Genomic DNA, 17,075 nt, shown 5'->3' with positions numbered 1-17,075 from the left:
TTGTGTTCTACCTAACCCTCCCAGACCCAGTTTCCTTCACTCAGCCAGCCTGAAGCCAGAGATGCCTGAGCACATACAACAGGCTGGGGTCAAAAAAGCAGAGCATGCAAATGGAGATCCTCCACATCATCCCAAAGCCTCCTTTCCCATTCCTGAAGCCATCAGCTCAAACACAATATCAAACAGAGGTATGGAAACACACTCTTTCCAGTTCATTCATAATGACTGCTGCTTCTTCCCCATGAAATGCAGAGCTAACTGTCATGGAAAGGGTCTGGCACAGCTGGATGACCAGGACAGGGACACACAGCAAGCACAAAGAGCCACCACTGGGCTCCTCTTGCAGCCCAGAAGTCCAAATGCAGGTGCCAACACCTTTCCTGAGCCTTCTCTGACACTCAGATCAATTGCTACCTGCTTCAAGAGAAAAGTGACCCAGCACTCTCCTCCACAGCTCTGCCTGGTGACACAAGCCACCCACTGATGTTTGCAGGCCAGCCCAGACAGGAGCTGGCAGAGGGGCTGCTCTCTCTCACCTGCAGATGCTTTTCTCAAGGATTACAGCTCAGATGCTGCAATATGGGTTTTTTCCCAAAAGGTGACTGTCTTTCCATACCTTGCTCCCTTGCATACAACAGCAGGAGCACCAGTGTGGTTTAGGCTTGTGGGACAGACTGCTCTGTATTGCAATGTTGGGAACACAGAGGAGGTTCTTTCTCTGATATCCTCTGCTTTCTCTGTTGTGCCCACGCCTTTAACAGAGATTGATGTGAGATGCATGGGTCTCTAAAGTAGCAGTGCAGGGATTTTTTTTCTTTGTTATTTGGTTTTTTTGTGGTTTGGTTTTTGGTTTGCTTTTTATGTGCCTCCAGAACACAACCTCGCAGGTAACGCCTGCTTCTATCCACTTTTAACCTAGGTAAATGGCTGCTGCATTTAAACAACACGTAAGAAATTCCCAGGTACAAAAGAAAAAAAAAATACTTTCAAAATTCAAAACCAAAATTAAGTCATGCTGAAGACTTTTGTCTGGATTTTATTTAAATGACAGACACAAAGTTCAGAGGCTGATTTAATGCATCATAGTTATGTACTTGGACATTTGGTCTATTTTCCCACCTTCTAGACCATTTACAGCTTATGCCCAATCAGTATTTTCTAGAGGCAGAGAAATAGATCACCTTTTCTTGGAGAAAGTTTAGAAAACAGCTTCCCCTTCCACCTGGCATGGTGCCTTTCCAGCAAGGCAGAAGTGGAATTTCTGGGACTTCTTTATGAAAAAGGAATAAAAGACTCATGAGATTAAGGAACTTCCAAAAAGGCACAACAACTGGTGACAGAGATAGTTGTGGGCACCTCAGTTCCCACATGATCTACGGCCTCCTCTGCTCCAGGAGGGAAGAGACAGTTCCCAACACAAACAGCTCTCACCATCTTACCTCAAAAAGAAAAAAAAAACCCCAAAAAACTGTCAGGAAAGAAAAAGCCCAGCAAGTTTTTAGTTTGGCTTTTGAAGTTCATCCTTGGCTGACTGATGCTTGCCCGTATATAACTGGAAGAAAAGACTTCCATTGTGCTGCTCTTCACACCAAGTGTATTATTCTCCACACAAAAGCTTTCGAGTCTAACTTCTAAACACACCTCTCTTTAGGGTGTACTGTTTCTAAGCCATAAAATCTTTCTTGCTCATTATGAAAAAGAAAATTAGACAGCTTTTCCCCTCGGGCAGTCTACTTGGCTTGTTAGTTTTTTGTATTCTTTTTTGCAAATGGATATCACAGCCACAGAGCAGTCAGCAGCAGAACAGCCAGTTCTCCTCAGAAATACAGTATTTTTCCCCAGCATGGTCTCCAGTGGCTTATCCAGATCAGCTTTAAACATGAAATACAGCCATTGTAGGAACTCCCTGGTTTTAGACAAGACTTGGAGAATAATCACTCTCCCTGAAAACATCTCCAACATCTGGCAACTTGCTGCTATTTGCAGGGTCTGTGTACTGGGTCAGGGCAAGGATGCAGGAGCAGGGCAGGGGGTTAAGCAATGAACATGCTCAGCACCTGCTTGCTCTCTGCCTGATTCTAATCAGTATTCTCCTCTCATGCCCAGGAATGCTAGAATTCCTGTTTCCTCAGGAAAAAAAAAGTTAAAAAAAAAAAAAAATTAAAAAAACTGTTTTTGCCCTCAAGGAAGGAAAAAAAAAGAAAAAAGAGATAAATCCTATTAGTTTCATTAAAAACAATGCAAGACTTGCCATTAAATTCAATAGGTTTTTATGAGGTTTATAAGAAATCTCATATGCTTGACACTGTTAATTAAAGGAATTAGTGGTGTTAAAAAAAATGGCAACACAAGCCCCATAATTTTGCTGTCCAAAAAAATTATCCTAACAACGTCCTTTTTCCTTGAAACTCCAGAAATCAATAAAAACTATTTGTATCAGCAATTCTGGAAATCAAATCTTAAAGCTGCACTGAAGCTGTACATCTAAACAGTTTTCTTTTTGAAGACCTGTTGACAAATTCAAGCCTGCCCATCAACTGGAACTGGCTCCTCAGTTTTCTGGCTCTCAGAGCTTCATGCCCAAGTCACTAGACTGTTTCTGTCAGGACAATGTTCATTTTAAAAAGTACAGATTTCATTTAAAGAAATGATTAAAAAGTAACTAAAACCATTGCCCTCTAATCAGTCTACGTAATACATAATCCCACCACTCAGAAAATCATTCTGTTGCATAAAGACTTTGAAAGCTACAGCTTTAAACTGTAAATATTAGCAAGACACAACAAAAGACTGGTTAAAATATGATGTCTCCTTTTTCTGCTCTGTTCCTATTTCTATTTTAACAAGTAAATACAATTAAAAAAAACCAAAAATCATTATCCAGAAGTTATGATACAGTTTTAGTGAATGTAACACCAACATTCAGTTGTAGAAAACCCACTTGTGTTGAGTATTTGCTTAGAACCAAAAATTACTTGTCTGTATTATTGAACAGAATTTCCACACTGCATAGTTGAGAAAATTGCAGGCAGTTCATGGGAAATGCAGCAGAACCAGTGAAAAGTGTGTTGTACCATTAGTTGTCCTCCAGAAAACAGATTGGGACTTAGAATCTCCATGTAAATTTAGGTAACACCTCTAAATTCATGAGCTTAGGCCCAGATCATACTAGTTATTGACCTGCTTTTGCTGTAAAAAAAAATAATAATATTAGAAATAATCAATTTGTTTCAAAATGTGCTTACCTGCTGCACTTCTCCAGAGACATCTCCATTTTTCTGCTCTGTACCATAGGCCACTGCTCCATCAGACACACACTGGTCCCTTTACAAAGAGCCCAGTGCTTCCCAGCTTTGCAACCTTGAAGCTTAAAAACCCAATTGCCCTTCTAAAGACAGGTTGCAACCCCTCCTAGCCACAAAGAATTTGTTCTGTAACTTTATTTCACCTGGATTTGCAGTTTCAATAGACAAGCTATGGCAGCTATACTGTGGTTTTGATGTATAAATCCCAGACGTTTGGAAATACCAGTACACTGCAGCCCCTTCCCACACACCACCAGGATACACAAGAGCAGGAGAGGAAATTAAATAGAAATTAAGGAGAAGATGAAAAACAAGAAGCTGCTTCTTGCTCTGGGAAAACAGCACCAAGCAGAGGCAGAAAGCAGTGCCCAGGGAAGGGGTGTGAGCCACCCTATCTTACCTGGCTCCTGGCATAGGCAACATAGAAATTCACTCTCGGAAAACCAGAGCAAATTACACTTAATTCTCTTCCAAACCAAACCTAACTCCTCTAGCAGTAGTTTCACAGAAAGCACTTTCTTCTTGGTTTTTTGCATTTAGGTATATCACCTACTTATAAGCACATTATTCCCCAAGATCACTCTTTCCTACTCAAAAAGGATATTAAAAAAAAAAGACTCCTTTTTATTCCCAAAAATGCAGAACCACATCCCCCACAGCCCAGCCAGAGGACTCTTAAGGCCAGTGGAGAAATGCCCTTAGCAGCCACTTTCCCACAGCTGTGGGAAGTTCAGCAGCAAACCAGTCCCAGCTGGGAGCCAGGGGAAACCATTCAGCCCAAATCACTGGCACCAAAGGCTTCTATTCAAAGATCTGGACCTCCCCAAGACCAACACATCACCTCCAAAACACAGCTGTGACCACGACATCTCCACCTGAAGAGCACAAGAGTCCCCAGGAGACTTGAAATTTCCCATGAACAAAAAATGAAAAGCACTTAAAAGTGTCCCAGAAGGGCAGAGGCAGGAGTTGGAAAGAGGGTAGCACCAGCTCCTGCCTGGGCTGGGAACCACCCTGAACTTAAGAGGTACTGTACCCATCCCCAGACTCCTGCAGGGCTCTCTGTGCTGCTTCCAGCTCCCACTCCCAGAAGCACAATGAGTCTTTTAACCAAAGGATCTGGCCCTGTAAAACTAGTCCATGGCACCCCGAGAGCACACCACTCCTCAGCCCCCTGGGGCTAAAACAGGAAGAGTAACAAGGAAGAAAACAAAGCCCATCCAAAGGCATTCTCCCTCTGCTGTCCTGGGAAACCCATCCTCCTGCATGGCCTCCCCATGCTAGCCAGTAGCCAAGAAGTGTCAGTCAGCCTATTTATTTAACAGAGGGACTTTTCTGCCTGATAACACCAAAATTAGAAACAGATGGCTCCCTACTCCATTCTTTGATCACCTGGAGAAGCTTTTTTGCCCCTAATAGGACTTTCCTGGGTGTTTTATATTTTAATAACAACTATCATTATCTGGATTCAGATGCTAGGTGCATTTAAGATTGGTTTAATACTTACTATAATTGTTTTTGTCTCTGATTTACTCTTCCTAGGCTGACAAGTCTGTTCCTGATGAGAGATTAGGAAACATTTATGTCATCATTCATCACTCTATCCTTCTGATTGCCAGTGCAGGGGAAGCACAGTAACTTTGAATCCTGGCTTGTTTTAAGTTCTTCCTTGGGCAAGCGCACTAAGAGTCTGGAGAAAAAAAAAACCTCTTTATACCTGTCATAGTGTAACATTGGACCACTCGTCCAATTAGAGATCCTGATTTCTCTCCCTAAATTTCACTGGCTGTCTTGATTAGGATCAGAGGTTGAGGGGAAGAATGCAGTTTAAGGGGACAAGGGACACGTCCCCTTGTGATACCCCTCAGCCAGGAGGAGCCAGAAATGCAACTGAGCAAGCAACATGCTGTGTCCCAGCCTGTGGCAGGGACTGATGGAGGAGATTCATTACAGAGCTGCAGAGAGCCAAGGGTTTTGTTTGCATTTTTTTGCTAAATCATGTGTTAGAAAAAAATTTAAGTGCAGTTCTCTAGAACATCTCCTTTCAATTTGCTCTGCTTGTAACCTTTTATTTTTACTACACTTCCTTGCTATGACAGATCTCTTATTTATCAAGGAAAAGAGGTGTTTAGCATTATAAATTCTGGCTAAGTCTGAGATAGCAAATGAGTTTCCTTAAAGCTGAAGTGTCATTAAACTTTCATTTCATGGCCAAATCCGATACCAAGTAAACTGCAAGTCCCTTGATGAGAGCAGGGGATTGCTCAGATGTAAATGACAGCACAGAGTGGTCTCGTGAAACTTTTTGAACACAGAAGAAGGAAGGAATGATTTCAAATAAATAAATCAACAAAATGCCTGCTGTGTAAAGAGATTTTGTATTTTCAGCAAAGAAGTGAGACTCCTGAGAGCCTGCAACACTTTTCACTGCTTGAGTTCCTGCTGGGCACCAGCTGAGCACTGGCTGAGCAGCTCATGCCAGCCTCAACACTGCTCAGAAGAGGTGGACAAGCAGTCAGTTTTAAGGGATTTCCAAAAGATAACACACTATTTGTGGGAAAACAAATTGTGAGTGTTAAAGCAACAGGCATTTGTGTGGTTTTCTGTGTTGCTGCCAAATATTTGAGCACTTTTGCTTGATCCCATTGATTTAAAAGGGAGCAGGTCCAATCCACAGTGCTAAACCAGGGATGAACCCACAGGGCTTTTTCCTAACAACATCTATTGTACGGTCTTCTGAATAGATTCTCAAATGTTTTTTCCACTATTTTCCATTATTTTCCAGCTCCACAGATGGTGGCAAAGAACCTGGTTAAGCTACATAGCATCCACATACCATAGGCAGCACCAGAGGTTAGAGCATGCTGTGCCTTTCTCTGCAACACATGGATTTAAAACAAGAAAAATTTCCAGACTCCCCTCCTTCTTCCTCCAAAATCCTGCATCATAAAGGTGTACCAACTTGAAACATCACTCCTTGTGCAAACAGCCTTTAGTCAGACACCTTCTCTGGCTTTGGTGAAACTAGCAGAAGGGGTGGCACTTGGGTGGGTTAAATCTGCACGGCAATAGTTATTCAAAATTATCCCTTCTTAAATGTCAATACTTATGATCTAGTTCAGCAGTTGCTCACACACCACCTGCAGTGGAGCTAACCTTGCTTTACACATAGTAAATTGAATTCCTCAGATTTTTATTTTTTTTTTAATTTGGGCAAAACCTGTTTGTCAGGATTTCCTTATGAAAATGGGAAAATAGTGTATTTCACTTTCCCTTTTCATATTTCTCTCCTTTATAAGAACAACTTGTTTTGCTGTTTGTGAAACCAGTGGAAACCTGGCTTCCTAATACATCCATGCCATTTTTCCTAAGCAGAGGTGCTGGGTGGGTGTCTGAGACCTCCCTCATAAACTGAGCATCCTGGCTCATGCTCCAGCCCTTCATCCCAGGTCAACCAAACAGCCAGATCTTAGGTTGAAATGAAAAGGATGTCCTGGCAGTGTCTGCCACACCACCTTTGGTAAAATATTTGTTGATTTTTTGGTTTGTTTGGTTTGGTTTGTTTTAGGGTTTTTTGTGAAAAACTGCTGCCCCATTGGCCTGGTTTCTATGACCATTGTCTATGTTAATCTCCACTTTTCCCTCAGCCAGATCAAGACATAGAATCATAGAATAGGCTGGGTTGGAAGGGACCTCAGAGATCGAGTCCAACCCTTGATCAACTACCGCCACAGTCACTAGACCATGGCACTGAGTGCCACCAGGGACGAAGAGTCCACCACCTCCCCAGGCAGCCCGTTCCAATGTCTGATCACCCTTTCTGTGAAAAAATTCTTTCTAATCTCCAATCTGAACTTCCCCCGGCACAATTTAAGACCCTGCCCTCTTGTCTTACTGAGAGTTGCCTGGGAAAAGAGACCGACCCCCCCCTGGCTCCAACCTCCTTTCAGGGAGTTGTAGAGAGTGATGAGGTCTCCCCTGAGCCTCCTCTTCTCCAGCCTCAACACCCCCAGCTCCCTCAGCCTCTCCTCATAGGATCTGTGTTCGAGTCCCTTCACCAGCCTGGTTGCCTCCTTTGGACCTGTTCGAGGACCTCAATATCCTTCTTGAACTGAGGGGCCCAGAACTGGACACAGTAACTGAACATAGAGCTGGGAGAGGTTTTAAGTTTGATTTGATTATCACAACTATTGGTGCTACTGCCTCACAGGGGGGGGTACGTGGACATTGGCTCCATTTTTAACAAAGAAGAACAGAGTAACTTTGCCAGAAGAGCTGTAGTTGCTGTTGCTTTTCTGGGCTGGTATATGGAACAGATCCTGACTATATTGGCAAGAACAGTCCTACTCATTTAAAAAAGGTGAATAAGATTTGATGGGGACTGAATAAGCTTTCTGCTGGCAGAAGTGTCAGCTGCAGACAGTTTATTCTTCGTATGATTCAAAACACAGTGATCCATGTGACATTCTATCTGATAAAGAAATTACTACATGGTTATTTTTAGATCAGACATCCAACATGAGGCATATCATAAATACAAAAAACCTGAAGACAGGTCCATCTATGGACTTGTGCATTACAAAAACATCAGTGATATTTGGCAGAAAGTCTGCGTCCAGGCAAACATCCAATAAAAAAATAAAAATAAAAAAAATCTAAAGGTAGAATGTGTATCACTGGCCTCACCACAGCTCTCCAGAGAAATGACCGAGTTGAGTTTGTGGATTTGAAAGAAATTCATACCTGTAATGCTTTCAAAGAATTTCAGCTGTTACCCTGTGGCAAAATGTCTCCAAAAGTAGCTGGGTGCTTGTAAGCTATTCCCAGACTGGTATTTTCTTCAGAGATAACCAGACAAAATGGAAATAGAGTGTATTTAAGAAGGGGAAGGAGAAAATGCTGATTTTAAAAGCCCTGCTTTAGCCCTTGCTGTTTGTCCCCACAGCAGAGGAGGTTCACCCACATAAAACAAATGTGACACCAGGAGAGGCTCTCCAGTCTCAGCAGGCTTCTTCCCACTCTTCATGAAGCTGAATTTCTTTGTCCAGAGATGCCAGTGGAAGCAGCAGGACCTGGATCTCCTGCTCACATACCCTACAATTCAGCTGAAACTCCATATCATAATTACAAGCCAATATAATGCAGCCAGACTGCACAGCCTCCTCTATTGAGGATGTGGTAGAATATATTTTACTATCTCTGAAATAAGTATAGCTTTCTGACATGCAACAAGGAACTGATTATGCTCCAGGGCTCTGGATTGCTTTTCAGCACAGCCTGGACAATCTTCCTTTCCCCCTTTTTGGAGGAGGAGGAGGAGGAGTACAACTACCCTTGACAATGCAAGTCAGGTCTATAAAATCAAAACTGAAGAAAGCTCACAAAGAAGTGCTGCAAATTTGTTTGTTCCCCCTTTATACTGAGAGCCCAGTCTGGAGAACTGGCTGGTTTCTCAAGCTCCTTCTCTTTTACTGGCAGCCCTGGACCATTTAGCTCCTGTATGATATGGTATTTAAAAAACAACTGAGAGCCCAGTCTGGAGAACTGGCTGGTTTCTCAAGCTTCTTCTCTTTTACTGGCAGCCCTGGACCATTTAGCTCCTGTATGATATGGTATTTAAAAAACAACAACAACAACAAAAAGCTTCGTGTTGTTTTTGTTTTGTTTTGTTTTTTAGAGCACAGTCTAAAAGATAACAGGCAATAAAATTGGTTTCATTAAAATTCAGTGAAATACCATCTATTTTGCCTCTTCCAATAGAAGAATTTCAGTGCATTGTATAGTAAACCCCAAGCAAGTAAAAAAAAAAACAAATCCAGTAATGCTAAACAAAAACCCTCCCCAAAACTGTAAAAGCATACAGTGCATACATCCAACAGACCATGCAAAATAAGGACTCCATTCAAATTTCACATCTCATTAAGGACAGTTTGGCCATTAATCCATATGGGTTTAGGAGCAAAGTATTTTCCAAGACAGATAAACTGAAATGATCCTCCTTTGATCTCTGAGGTTAAGAACCAGTGACAATGGAAGATGAACAACAAGGGGCAGAACTGCTGGCCTTTTTATGTGCCACAATGGCATCAGCAGACAACTACTTAATCAATATTTGGCCAGGGACACTGAAAACTTCCTTTTCAAATTTTAATTCCTAGTTGTAAAACAACTGTAGGGCAACCAGCAAGATAAGACATTACACTGACTGCTTAATTGCATTTTACTGTCTTACTGGTTCTATACGCACATTCGTAAGAGTTAGTGAATCTTTATTTACTAGGATGAATAAATGACCTGTCAACACTTAGATCAAACTCCACTAACTAAATAATCTCGGTGCATGACACACTTTAACTCTAATGTGTCCTCAGTGCGTTTTAATTTCATTATGCTTAGCTTTTTTTTTTCTAGGCAGAGTGATTTAAACTGAATTAGTTTAACAGCATGGGGCAGGAGTACTCCAGGGCAAGTCAAGTAAAATGCCACACTCACACTATGCTAAACAAGGTCTTGCAGTGAATTATGTTACTGTGCATCATTTTTATTAGCCAGAGAGCTCAGCCTTTGGGGAACACTTGGAAATATCCTGCTTTTTCATTTATATATTTTCTTCTTTCTCTAGCCACATGTGTTTGTTAGGTAGGATTTAAAGTGACATTTACATGGAGAAATTCACATTGCCTTACTCTGATTTATTGCTCTGCGTTTCACTCAATTTCTTCTTAAATTAACCAGAGAGCACTTTGTAGTTCTGCTTCATTTCCCAATGCAGTTTTATTACACAGCCCTGGGGACTCGTGATAATTTATCACTATCAACTTTATTGGCTTCCCTCTTCTAAATCCTGTTCCAATCCTTATCAATAAGTAAACCTAATACCCAACTAAATATTCCCTGAGTACGTGTTAGATAAAAGCACTGCCTGACTGATACAGCAGAGAGTTGATATTTGAAATCACACTCAGAAATAATCTGCTTTAGGGATTTAATCAGCACCACCTTTTACTTTCAGCATTCATTTAAATTTTTTTTTATTTTTTTTTATCACTTAGAAAGTCTGTCTGTCTGTTCATACCATCAGTACATCTGTGTAAATGCAAAGATCCCTCAATGAGAATTTTGCCAGAGACTTTCACTCGGGATTAGTGTCAGGCTCTTGTTCAGTGGGTAGTTTCTGTTAACAGAATGGAACAAATTTGGGCCCCATTCCTGCCTGCCCCAACCCACGTGAGAAACTTCACACACATGAATGGGCCCTTTGAGTGGGGCTCCTGGCTGTTACCCACATATGATGGGTGTCTGCAGAACTGGGGGGTCTGATACTCGATCCAGTAAACCCAGCTCACATCCTAAACCTGAGGATTTCCCCCGGAGCTGCAGTTGCTCAGCACATTACAGAGCTGGTTTCAAGAAGAGCCTGATCTTTACCATGGTAATTTCCCACTGACGTCAAAGATTTTGCAAGTGTATGAGAATCCAGAAATCCAAAGATAAAAATCACATTTTCAGAGCAAGTCCTAGCTACACCAAAGACCACTGACCTGTTTCTCACCTCATCCTTTCCAGAATGACAGTGAAGTCTACTAGATTTTTAAGATTTTCACAGTAATTAAACTAAGATGCAAACTTGGGTATAAATTCAAGTAAATCAGCTGCCCTGTGTGAAGCAATCCTGGTATTTACTAAAATAACATCTGCCTTTGTTCTAGGTTTATGCATTTAGAAAAAAAAAAAAAAAAGGATGCCCACAGCCATTCTGTTTGAACAGGCACTGGCTCTCCAGGTTGAAGGAAGTGTTCCTAAGATGGCAAAATCTGCCAACCATCAATGAAATCAAGATTTCAAGAAAGGGATAGGATGTACCTGTACATTATTTCACAGAGCAGCTCCTAAACTGAGTAACACCCTTTCTTCCCTGAGCTGGAAGTATGAATAGTGCTTATGTACAGGAATTAATGTGCAGTAAGTCTGACAATTAGCACTCTCATCCAAGTTCCCCAGCCCAGCCTTCAGACAGGAGGGCAGGGGCTGCCCCTGGCATCCCTGGAGCATCACTGTTCTGAAGTCACTCAAAACACAAACATCTAGCACCTTTCTGAAAATTCTCAGCATGCTGGAACATCACACCTTCTCTCGATAGTGAGGTCATTATTTCTGTCTGAGGTCACCAGATATTATCAGCAGCACAGAATAGTTATTTAGAAAGAGGAGCCAGTCCCCGAGTTCCAGAGTGATGATGGGTCAGGCAGAAGAAACAAAGTTGTGTTAGGTTTGCCTGGCATCACCTGCATGGGTTTGCATTTGTGCAGCACCTGGCTTTTCTGTCCAGGACTGGGCTCCCACACACTATTGAAATATGAGGGGGAAAAAGAGGAAAAAGACAGACAGAAACCACTGTTAGCACTCCCTGCCTTGAGCCAAATTGTGGAGTCAACAGGGAGTTTTTCTTAATTAAGCACTATTTTCTTGTCAGCTCTGGGAGCCTCAGAAATGAAATTCTGTTCAAGTTACACGAGACGATTTCTTAAACTTGCTGGTGACCAAATATGTAAAGCACTGTATGAAACACCAGATAACTGCCTGCAGCAACAGTCATCACATTTCATTCAATAAGTGAATCTTTCCCAGGAACACTGAGCAGGAGGACACGATGTGCTACTCAGCCCTGAGACACGGCAGTATTCCACACAGCAAGTAAATCCTGTCCCTGGGACACTGGAGCAAAATCACAACAAGCCCTTCATCAGAAAATGACAACAAAATCTCACTCAGTATCTGCCTCGTCCCATGCTTCATCTCCTAACTAAACAGTTTACAGTGCAGAAATGAATGAGATGATTCCAACCAGTGTCTGATGCCTGCACGTTAATCCTGTCCCTTAATAAACTGCCTTTATTAGTTTAACAACCTAAAAATAACTGGCTGCATGATACTGACCAACCCTAATCAAAACATCTGTAAGCCCAGCTAGCCCAGCTACCCTTCAGATCATGTGCCACCACTTCAAAGCCTGTGCATCAAGTCAGCAATTGTAACATTGCATCTAAATATTTAAGCTAGGGGCTGGTAGTCGCGTGTCCCATTTACAGTCAGCATCTGTCCTCTTAATTCCATTACAGTACAAAGCAAAAATGTTTCCCAAAACTTGCAAACAGGAAAAGCATCACACAGATAGAGAAGCAGCAGCAGCAGCAGCTTGGACTTTCTAGCCACTGAGCAGGGCTTTTGTGCTGAGGTCCTTTTCTACCACCCCCCACCTCCCCCCCCCTCGCCTTCTAACTCCCCACATACACACACAAAAATAGGGGTGGTGCCGAAATTGTATTAATGTGAGCCTCAGGCACACAGAAAAAGAAGAAAAAAAAAAAAAAAAAAAAGGAAGGGGAGGGAGGGAGAGGGGGGGGGAAAGGGTTTGGTCCAAGATGAAAGTAAGAAGGAAATAAAGGAGGCAATTTAGTCTGCTGTAGCCTGAATTGCTCTCAGTACAGCCAAGGCTAGAGTCTGGGGATGAGTAGGGCCCTTTTTGGACGGGTGCACATGACTGGGGGAGGATCCGCCAGGACAGGGCCCGGGGGCCAATTCCGCCGGCCGGGGAACAGAGGCCCCCTTTGAGGCCGGGCAGGGGGGTCCCGGCCCCAGCCCCAGCCCCAGCCAGCTCAGAGCAGCCCGACGAGCAGCTCTGCACCCCCTGGTTGGAGTGCTGAAAGCCGCCGGTTTCTGCCAGAAAACAACAGCTATCTTATGGAGTGGGGGCTTACCAGATTAGTCAGCAAACCACGCCACACACAGCTCCCGAAAAAAGGTACCAGCAAGTCCCTCTTAGGCTAAAAATATGCCCTGATGTGCCATATAAAGGCACAACAGTTTCTCTTTCTTGTTGTTGATCTGTGGCTTGTGCCTTTAAGAAAAATATATCATGCGTGCAGAAATCCAGATACGCTGTGATAGAATTATGAACTTCCTGATACGCCCTATGACAATCAAGGTATTCTTTAACTACATCTCCAAAATCAGGGTAGAGGGTGACCCTGAAAAATGCCAAAATACAGCAAAGCACATGTGGCATCTGTAAATGCCAGCCAGCGATTTAAGTCCCTGAACAGAGGCTGAAACAGAATCACAGCAGGGCATAACAAAGTTTACCTACACTTAAAAACATGATCAGAGAAATCCCAAGCCACATGATACACTATTTCTATTGTACATTTTTCAAAAATCCCATGCTTCTCTTTTCCCCAGTCTCACTCTGCTGGAAGTACTCCACCAATCCAAAATCTTGAATTAGCTACCATTAAAATTACAACAATCATTATCCTTTCTCTCACAAAGAATGCCTGTCCCTGAGCCCATGGTGAGGAGAGGGTTTCAAACGATGTCAGCAAATGTCCAGCTCTAGATGTGTGCTCCCGAGCAGGAGAGAGATTCCCTGCTCCATGCTCAGCCCCAGGGCTTGCTTCCTCATCTAACCAAAAGCCTTCCCTTACATCTCCCCACACCAACTTTGAGCCCCTGAGACCAGAGCTATAAAAATCATGCAAATTATAAGACTCCAAAATTCTTCACCTTTTTCACACCATAACACAGAGCACCCAGCAGTGATGTGCTGCACAAGGATTTTACCGTGCACCATCAGCACAACCTTCAGACATACTGCAAGCAAGCCAAGAGTCAGAGAGAACATCTGAGCCACCCCACCAGTGGGCAGCCTCTGCCACACCAGCCCTCACTGCCAGGCTGGTGGGCACTGGCAAATACCATCTTGAAGCACCAAAATCCTCAGGAACACTGCCAGTCATTACAGCAGGGGAGCAGGATCTGACCTGATGATTTTTATAGACAGGGAGAAATGGAAGCTCCTCTGCTGGCAGTGGGAGGTGAAGCAGAAACTTTTTTAGTTGGCTGGGTACAGAAAGTAGTGACAGACTTATTTTATGGCTGGTTTTCCCTTGTAATGAGCTCTCTGGTGTGCTGTCCTTATAGTACGACCCTAAACATTAAGCATGTGTGTGCTAAGAAATCTTTTCTTGAGCAGCAGCTCTCTCTCACTGCAGCATCCTGGCCATTCCAGAAATAAGATTAAGCAACAGCTTGCTAGGCAGGGAGGGGAGCAAGCAGTGCAAACGTGCTCCCCCTCCAACTGCCAAGCCTTCCCAGGCACTGCCACAGAACAGACAGGATTATCAAGTCACCATTTGCACACAACTGCCCGGCCACATTCACCCAGCAAAAACCTGAGTGTACAAGTACAGGGTAGGACTGTGCTATCCCATTTAGATAAGGAGAATTCTCCCACTGACTCAGCTGGGAAGAAGCAAAGTAGGTCACTAACATCCTCAGAAAGTAAAGAAGAGGGTACATTGGAGGGCAGAAGGAAGCCTCCTGGTATGGCCGTGCAGGGGGGCACGAGTGAGCCCCCACTGGTGGCAAGGAACCACCAGCCCCACGGCTTTTCCTGTAGGAGTCTCAGGGCTCCCTTGAGCTGGAGGGTGGCAGCAGCACACCCAGACACTGATTTACAGTAGATCAGGAACACTTCTCCAAAGAGCAGAGAGTCAAAGAACAGGAAGAGTATTTCGAAGAGAAATAGAGGATATTGTGTGATAGTGATAATATTTTTTCCCTTGCAGTCTGTATTAATTTTTTTGTTGTTGTTCTATAAAGTAGGGATGTTATCAAAGTTTCCTAATTTTTAATCTCTGGTGAGATATTCAGGAAGGCATCAAGGCCATATATTTTAAAATAACTAGAGCACTGAGATTAGTTATTTGTTTAGTTAATTTTATGAGTTTAGGTATTTTTCCTTTGGTACACATCACTTTCAGAAAAATTTGCTGTTGGAGGTGGCTCTGGAGCTAACTCTGACCCATCATGCAGGGGCAGCTAGACTAGGCAATCAAACTGTGCCTTCTTGCCTTAAATCTATTACTTCACCAGCATCTTCTGTCTGTTTGTTTTACATGCACCCACACAAACAGACAAAAGATAATGCATCTCGGGAAGCTTTTGGTTCAGGGCTGAAAACTAAGTTTGAGAGTGTTTTAGGGTTTGTAGCAACGCAACAAGGAGATACCCTACTTTCAAAGAACAGGTTTCACTTTTCTGTCTTGAATGGCACTAAGCATCTCTAAGTGCCTAGAAATGCAAGAAACATTTTCTAGGTAAAAACATCTACTTTTTCCGTGGTGGAGAGTCCATAAAACTGCGTGGAGCATCAGCTATTAGGGGCTCATTGAATAATTCATCCCTCATTGCAAGCCCATAATGTCTTTTCTCAGCCTTTTGTGGGGCTGTTTTCTCTTCTTTTCTCCTTGAATTATAAAAAGGTTGCCTTCTTTTGTTCACATCAAGCTGCTGCTAGCTGAAGCTTTGTCTGTGCAAAGCCAAAGTGTGAGTTTCAATGGACTCCCCCCTCTTTGTTTTCCAAGTTCATCTCCAAGTGTAGATTGTGTATAGAAGGCCTTCTTTGTAAAAGCTGGAAAAGTTGTACAAATGTTTGACCAGCTCATTTGGTACTTTTGTCTCGCCTTCACCAGTGCCTCTGCATGTGCTGGGCAGCCACTTCCCTGGCCTGCCCCTCCACGCTGGCCCAGCCAGGGAGCAGGGCACAACCCTGCAGCCCTTCCCCTCTCCCTTGTTCAGGTTGCAACCTCCTGGCAGCCCCTGACCAAACACCAACACAACGACCTTTCCCAGAAGTTTTAGGAGGAGATGAAACGAAACACGTGGCTTTCTACCCACGGCTGCAAACACTCAAGGCTGCCCCAGCCAGTACCTAAAGGTGCCCCTTCCATGGGGTTGTGGCCTTTCACACAGCTGGGGCTGGCAAAGCAGCCCCTGAGTGGCCGTGCTGGGGGGCCCCACTGCTGGCTCCAGCCCTTCTGCTCCCCCAAATCCTGCTATTGAAAGCCAAACCAGCGCCTCCTCAGCACCATTCCCGCATGCTGCAGGGTCATATCTGTGCAGGAACAGGGATGGGATGTGGTGGGATGGGATGGCCCCCGGTAGGAGCCAGCTGCTCAGCCTGTGCTTCCCACTGCACTGGCCCCAGGATGTTCTGCAGGAGAAGGTGAGTGATACCCACCAGCACCCCGAGTTGGCCCAGGGCTCCTTGGAGAACAAAGGGGATAGGAGTTTACCTCGTTCGCTGAGGATGCCGTCAATGCTGTGTTTGGCCTTCTTGTCACCTTCCTCCACCTCCTTTCTTTCCAACTCAGCCTCCTCTTCTTCTCCTTTTCCAAACTTGCTCCGCAGGATGCGGCTGATGGAGCTCACTTCAGGGGGAAGAGCAGAGCTGTAACCAGACTCGTCCCCAGCTGTCTCCGCTGCCCCACACTCCCCTCCCTGCCGCTGCCAGTCGGGGCTTTTGGGGGAGCAGACACCCGCTCTTCTCCCCACGGGGTTTTCCCCGGGGCACTATCCTTCACTGAGCCTCAGCGCCGGCACAGAGGCCTCGCAAGTATTTTTTTTACCGAGCCCGGGCAGTGGGTGATGAGAGGAGCCACGGGACACCCGCACAAAATACCGCACTAGCTCTGTGTGCCCCCCTCCCGGCAAACAACCCACCGGCACAGGAGCTGCTCCCCAGCTCTCCGGCAAGCCCCTAACCCTCCTGCGGCAGCAGCACACAGGGGAAGCCGAGGAGGAGGCGGGCTGGGGAAGATGCAGTTAAGATTTAATTGGAAACACCTCCGCCAAACATATGAGGCTTCCCGGGACCTGCCTGCCGGTACCAGTGTGCGAGCGCCTACCGCTTCACCGGGACCAGCGTGG

At 44.2% G+C, this 17,075-nt stretch overlaps 1 protein-coding gene across 4 annotated transcripts in view; it reads right to left on the bottom strand.

The window, feature by feature from the left end:
* The window catches only part of PAX3 (paired box 3), a 76,925-nt gene that overhangs the window by 56,724 nt on the left and 3,126 nt on the right, over positions 1–17,075 (bottom strand). For 3 of the 4 annotated variants that reach the window (XM_030456144.1, XM_030456145.1, XM_030456147.1), the window contains exon 4: positions 16,442–16,576. In XM_030456144.1, the coding sequence (XP_030312004.1) occupies positions 16,442–16,576 (135 nt within the window). Of the gene's footprint in view, positions 1–3,096; positions 3,106–16,441; positions 16,577–17,075 lie in introns of all 4 variants that reach the window. The other variant, XM_030456148.1, reaches the window with a different exon arrangement.

Source organism: Calypte anna, chromosome 9, assembly GCF_003957555.1.
Source record: "Calypte anna isolate BGI_N300 chromosome 9, bCalAnn1_v1.p, whole genome shotgun sequence".
NCBI classification, from domain to species: domain Eukaryota; kingdom Metazoa; phylum Chordata; class Aves; order Apodiformes; family Trochilidae; genus Calypte; species Calypte anna.
Note: the sequence above shows the minus strand (reverse complement) of the source record. Positions and strands in the feature narration are given on the sequence as shown.